General features: G+C 42.5%; 1 protein-coding gene across 1 annotated transcript in view; it reads left to right on the top strand.

Annotated features, from left to right (window-relative positions):
* Window positions 1–581: 581 nt before the first annotated feature.
* Window positions 582–6802, top strand: part of LOC114024676 (collagen alpha-1(I) chain-like) — a 7222-nt gene continuing 1001 nt past the window's right edge. Inside the window, exons 1-2 of the mRNA XM_027837755.1 lie at window positions 582–615; window positions 5955–6797. Coding sequence (XP_027693556.1) covers window positions 582–615; window positions 5955–6797 — 877 coding nt within the window. The remainder of the gene's footprint in view (window positions 616–5954; window positions 6798–6802) is intronic.

The following is a 6802-nucleotide window of genomic DNA, read 5'->3' as shown; positions in this document are numbered from 1 at the left end:
TTCTTGCTGTTTCTTTAGATGATATTGCTCATAATTTTCCTGTATTAGAAGGATTTTTTTCAAATGAGTTTATATTCTAAACCAGCATTGGCCTGGGTGATCAGAGTTCTCCACTTGGAAAGGTCAAGTGTTTATCGGCTGAGGTTGTTTCTGAAGTTGTTGCTTTTTTTGGTCTCCTTTTTATGGATATTAACTTACATTGGTTAAATTTCTTTAGGAAATTGTTATAACCATATTAATGTCCCTTTCTCCATCTATTCCATACTTCTTACACAATATGTTTAGACAGGCAGGAGTTGTTTTAATTGTACATCATTTCTTTTTCTCATTTGATTCTTTATTCTAGCTCTGTATTAATTTTGATCTTTACTTTAACACTTCAGTGATCTGGTATAGTTCATTTAGGAATGACTAACAAATCAATAATTTGTTGTTTCATGTCAATAAAAACATCATCAATTACACTGGAAACAAAGCGGGTGCCCATCAGCTGGGTAATAGGAATAGCTGAGTAAATTATGGTATATGGATGTAATGAAATATTACTGCACTGTAAGAACTAAAGTGATAGATTCGGAGAAATGGAGGACGGAAACTTGTGTGACCTGGTGCAAAGTAAAATAGAAGCTGAGAAACAATTTATACAACAATAATGCAGAGGAAAACAACTTTGAAAGGCTTAAAAGTGTTGATTAATGCAATGAACAACTACAACTCCAGAAGACCAGTGATAAAGTGTACTACCTAAATTCTGACAGAGATAGAATGAACTGGAGGTATATAGAATGAGACATATATATTCTAACATGTCAAATGCATGTGGTCTGTTTAGTTTGACTATATTTACTTGTTACAAGTGAGGCTGCTTACTTCTTATTTATTGGTTTGGTAGGGGATATATTAATAACAGTTAGCATTTACATGGTGATTTAAAGTTTGCAAAACATTTTATATTCGTAATCTCATTTGATCCTCACAACAATCCTATGAGATAGGTGCTATAATTATCCTCATTTTACAGATGTGAAAACTGAATCAGAGAGAAGTGAAGTAACTTGTCCAGGATCACACATATCTAAGGTAGGATTCAAACTCAAGTCTTCCTGACTCCAAGTCCAGGAACCGTACCACATCACTGCCCTAATAGTGATGCCAAAAAAGAAGAAAAGACATAAAAGAGTATTAACAAAACATTTCTAACATACACAGGAGAAAGCAGAAGTTCAGAGAGACAGTAACTAGCAGGATGGTACTAGAATTACCATGTCAAAATCATTTAACATTTTACTAAGTTAAATTTTTTTTTAAAGCTATACATGAGGTTCAAGGCTTGCTATGCAATTCTTCCTGTTCTTCTTGTACATGGAATGATGTTTATTGATGTTTGTCAAGTTCATTATTTTAAAAATGGACTAAAAAAAGCAACCATGATCCTTGACCCTTATGGGTTGGTCAAGATTGGGATAAATAGACATATACACTGCAATCAATTTTATTTTTTTCTGATATTATTTGGCTACCTTGAAGTTTGTCATATCCAGCATTCCTTGAGTCGTTTCTAGAAGCAATGATTTATGATGTGAAGTTTCTGTGTGTTCTAAAAGTCTCTGGCCTCTCTCAATTGTTCCTCCTAAACCATATTTTCCAATATGCCCATGCACATGTGCACATGCGCAAACACACACACACACACACACACATACATACACACTTACTATCCTCCTCCACGTTTACCTTTGTAGGGCATGGCATAGTCATTGATCATCAAAGTATGTGTTGCTCTAATTTGAATGGTCCTATCAAGTTATTCACAGACTTTCTCTACCTCCTCATCCTTTGATGTAAGCTGCAATTATTTGTCTTTTTGCAAATACTTTTCATGAGTCCTACTGTACAAGATAATAAAATATTCCATTAAATGATGCTTCTTGTTGCCTTTGTATGTATAATAAAACCAACCCCCCCACTCCTTTATTTCTCCAATGAACTATAATTTCCTGTTGTCTCCTAGTTTCATTTATTGTGAAAATATCAAGATTGCCACAGTTCAGTTTTTTCAGTAGAATGTCTACTCATTGGTCTTTGGATATAGATCTCACATTTAGAACACCAACAGCTAATCTAATGTTTGTAGAGGATATAAAGAGTAGGAGATTATTAGCACACTCTATCTCTTTTTTTCCCCAATCAATTCACAAATATTTGTTGAAATGTAGTGGATAGAGAAATTGAACTTGAAGTTAGGAAGAACAGAATTCAAGTTCTGCCTCTGACATATCCTGGCCATGGGACCCTGGGCAAGTCACTTAACTCATGCTCTAAGCAACTCTCTAATTCTGTAAGTTAAAGGAAAGCTGCTAACTTGCATTAGTTAGCTGAGTTTCTTCACTCTGAAGTTCTCTATACCAAGGAAATCATAGGACTAATCCCTATCCCTATCAAACTATGTGCTAGATACTAGCTTGTTGCTAGAGATACAAATACAAAAATGAAAACAATCCCTGCCTTCAAGGAGTTTACATTCTAATGGGGAAGAAAAAACACACACATATGTGTGTGTATGTATGTATGTATGCATTATGTAAATAGCAGGTAGGTAGTTCAGTAGATGAAGCATTGAGCCTGGAGTAAGGAAGACCTGAATTCAAATTCAAATCTAGCCTCAGATATTTACTAGCTGGGTGACCATGGGTAAGTCACTTAACCTTATTTTTTTGTCTCAACATTGTGATAATAATAACACCTACCTCACAAGGCTGTTGTGAAGAACAAATAAGATAATATTTGTAAAGTACTTAGCACAGTGCTCCTAGAGTAGGCACTGTATAAATGCTTACTCTTCCTCTTCCTTCCCTTACCCTTCCTCCCTATTAGTTAACCTTGGGGGCAATGCTCTAGAATCTGGGGAGATCAGAAAAGGCTTTGTGCAGAAAGTGGTGCTTAAGCTGAGTCTCGGTGGAAATTAGGGATTCCAAAAAATGGTGGGGAAGAGGGATAGTGTTTCAGGTATAAAAGACAAAGAATACAAAGGTCTGGCAATAGAAGATGGAGTGCCATGTGTGAGTGATGGCAAAAAGGCCAGAATGGCTAGAATGTAGAATATTCCAAGGTGAGTAATTTTTTTGTTCTAACTTTAAATGAAAGAGACAGACAGAGACAGAGAGACAAAGAAAGACAGACAAATAAAGAGAATTTCCACATACAAATTACAAGAATTATACGATATGCAAGTTAGAACATAAGCAATTTATTCGTTTAGCCCTTTGTAATTGTTCATTCATGTTTACCTTTTTATGTTTCTCTTGAATCCTTCGTTTGCATTTCAGAGTTTCTACTCAGCTCTGGTCTTTTCATTAGGAATGATTGAAAATCTTCTATTTCATTAAATATCCATTCCCCCCTGACCCCCTGCAGGATTATGCTCAATTTTGCTGGGTAAATTATTCTTGGCAATGAACCAATATCCTTTGCCTTCTAGAATATTGTATTCTAAACTCTCCCCTCCTTTTAGTGATGATTGCCAAATAGTATGCGATTCTGACTATGGTTCCTCAGTATTCTAAATCTTTCTCTCTGGATGCTTGAAGCATTTTTCTTTGACCTAGAACCTCTGAATTTTGGCTATGAAAACTCCTGGGAGTTTTCCCTTTGGAGTTTCTTTCAAGAGGTGACCAGTGGATTCTTTCTATTTCTACTTTGCCCTCCTCTGGTTCTAAGGATCTAGGCATTATTCTTTCAAGATTTCTTGAACCATCATTTCTAGGTTCTTTTTAGGTCATAGCTTTCAGCTAGTCCAATCATTCTTAATTTTTCTCTCTTTCGTCTGTTTTCCAAGTCAGTTGTTTTAAATATAAGATGTCTTATATTTTCTTCTATTTTCCCAATCATTTAATATTGTTTTAATATTTTTTATCTCGTGGAGTCATTGGCTTTTATTTGGTGCATTCTAACTTTCAAGGAGTTTGTTGCTTTGGCAGGATTTTGTACCTTTTATGTCTTTCCCCTGTTAATTCCCTTTCCAATTCTTTGTTAATTCTCCTTTCTTTTCCTTTTTTTTTTTTTACTTCAGTGCTCTCATTTCATTTATAAAAAGTTTTCATTTTTTTTAACTCTTGCTTCTTTTCTTCTGGGAATTCTAGTTGACTTTGTGTCCAAGCCATGTTTTTCTTTGAGGCTTTGCTTATTGATGTTCTGGAATCATTCTCTTCTTCTGGGTTTCTGTCTTTAATGGTAGAATTCTTTTTTGTTTGCTCATTCTTCCAGTCTATTTCCTGACTTCAGATGTTGTGTTAGGGCCAGGTTCTGCACACTTCTGAAGGGAATGTCTAGACTGTCCTGCTATTGTTTTCTTGGGTACTGAGTATTGGGTTATTCCAGTTATATCTCAAGGATAGCTCAGTTCTAAGCTATACAAGATTCTAGTGCTCCCAAAAGAGTCTGATCAAGGGCAGAGTCTGATTGCTATTCTCTTGGTCCGAGCTCTGCAAGTTCCTGATATGAATTCGGGTCTGAGCAACTGGCCTCTGGGCTTGGTTGCTTGGAGTTCCAGTAGGCAGAACTACTCTACTCAGACACTGTGAACTAGTTAGAAAGTTATGCTGGTTCTGAGGGATAGAACTGAAGGATAGAACTTTAGTCTGGGATTCCTGCCTTGGTTTTCCTTTGCAGGCTTCAGACTGAGCTGGAGGCTGGAACTGAGATGCCACTCTGCTTCTAGGCTCTAAGCCACATAGCTGCTGCTTTCTTCTGAACATGCTCCCAACTCATATACAGCCTAGGGCCCCTGATTGCCCCTCACCCTGCAGGCTCTCATCATTTCAAGCCCAAACAACTGCAGTAGCTGCTGGTGGGTTTGCCTGCCTCCAGTTGTCTCCCCACTTCAATTCATCCTCCATTCAGCTGCTTCTGAACTGGCTTTCTGTATCCTACCATGTCACACTTCCTCTATCAAGACACTAAAAAAGAAATTCCCTCAACGTGTCTCCCCCCCCCTTTTAAACTAATTTAGGGGGTCATAAACAATATAGCCACGAGAAAGCTTTATAGTCATTTGTTTATTATTGGTATTGCCTGCATAACTGAGTTATCAGCAGTGGGCATCCCAAACTTAGCATAATGAAATACTTAGGAACTCCACCACTACCACTATTACCAACACATAGCTTTATGTTCCAAAAAAGTGTTTTAGACTATAACTTATCAGTGAAAGCATTTAAAATATTTTTCAAAAGTCTGCAAGAAGCAAGTTATAATATTATAATGGAGATTTCTTTCCCTTAGCGGTAGGATCTGGTCAGTTCCTCCCCAAGGAAATGCTACTTTTCAAAGACATCCAACGCTAAATGTACATGAGAATTAGCATTAAACTGGCAGGGTCACCAGTGTCTCCACTCCTCGGGATTCATTTGTAAATAACAATCACTCTCTTCCTTCAGCGATCCTTCTCTCAGACCACAACCAAGTTCCAATCAATCCAGGTGCAAATAGACTTGCAAAAAGAGGGTGAACAGAAACAAAAGGATGAAGGCGCCAGGAAGAGACTAGGATGAACGAGGACCAAACACAATATTTTTGGGAGAGTTGCAAATGCCTCTGCTTTTAATGCAACAAAATTGCTGGGTGGGCGTGGAGGAGGGGAGATTCAGAGTAAAAACTACGGACAATTAAGACGGGTGAGGGCGGAATGGGTCATTCACGATCAAAGTCTAAGCTGATTCTTCAAATCAGTAGTCAGAGATACTGTATCAAGTTTACGCTGTCTCCTCGAAGGGTTCCTAGATTTATTCCTCAATTTTCACTTTCTCCAAGGGATCAGATTTTAGTGCTGGACACCTAAAAGATGTTCAATAGCGTTCCACTGATTGGCTGGTGGGGAGGTGATTCTTGAGGACTAATGGAATTCATTTTAGCACGTCTTAGTGGTTAATTTTTCTCGACTTTCTGTTAGGCTTAAGTGCCCACACGGACAGCTGCGGGAGTTGGTCTCCTTCGGCTCCCGGGGCCTTCGGGAGACAAAGCAGCGTCTTCCGGAGACACACAAAGGGAGGGCAGCATCCGCGGGGTCAGCACTAGGGCCAGGGTAGCCCCAGCCACGGCCCTCGCGAGGCCGCGCCAACCCCGTGGGCTGTCCGTGGGCTCCCCGCCTCAGGGGAACCCCCACCGAGCGCACCGCCCCCAGGACGGCCTCAGGGCTCTGAGCCCAGCGAGGGGAGGGGAGGCGGGGACCGCGGCGGGCTGGCTGGGAGGGTGCTCGCGGGCGTCGCCGGCCCCCGGGGCGGGGAGCGAGGGGTGCCCTAGGCCGAAGGGTAGGTCCGCGCCGGCGGGCGGCAGAGGTGCGCGGCCCGGCCCGGCTCACACTCTCGCCCCGCCCCCGCAACTCGCGGGGCTCGCTCCGCGGAATGCGCGCCCCCGGGGCGCCTCGGGCTTCCCGAGCCGTCGCTCGCCCGGTCGAGGCCCGCGAGGCTCGAGGACGGCCGGCAGCCGCGGGGCCAAGCCGAGGCTTAGCTCACCCCACAGACCCCGAAAGGCCTGGCCGGGAGCTAGCGGAGCGGAGGGGCGGGGCGGCGCGAGGGCGGGTGCGCGCGTGCGCGTAGGCTGGGAAGCGGGCGGGGCTGGGGCGGGCGCGGGGGCGGGAGCGCGGGCAGGCGGGCGCGCGAGGGGGAGGTGCATCCTGGGAAATCCAGCAACATGGGGAGAAGCGGCGGCTCCTGCTCCTCCTGCTGCCGCCGCCGCCGCCGCCGCCGCGGGTCCGGGCCGCCGCCGCTGCCTCTCCCGCCACCCCCGCCGCCGCCGCCGTCGCCGC

This window comes from Vombatus ursinus, unplaced genomic scaffold, assembly GCF_900497805.2.
Source record: "Vombatus ursinus unplaced genomic scaffold, bare-nosed wombat genome assembly UNPS02014822.1, whole genome shotgun sequence".
Taxonomy (NCBI): Eukaryota; Metazoa; Chordata; class Mammalia; order Diprotodontia; family Vombatidae; genus Vombatus; species Vombatus ursinus.
Note: the sequence above shows the minus strand (reverse complement) of the source record. Positions and strands in the feature narration are given on the sequence as shown.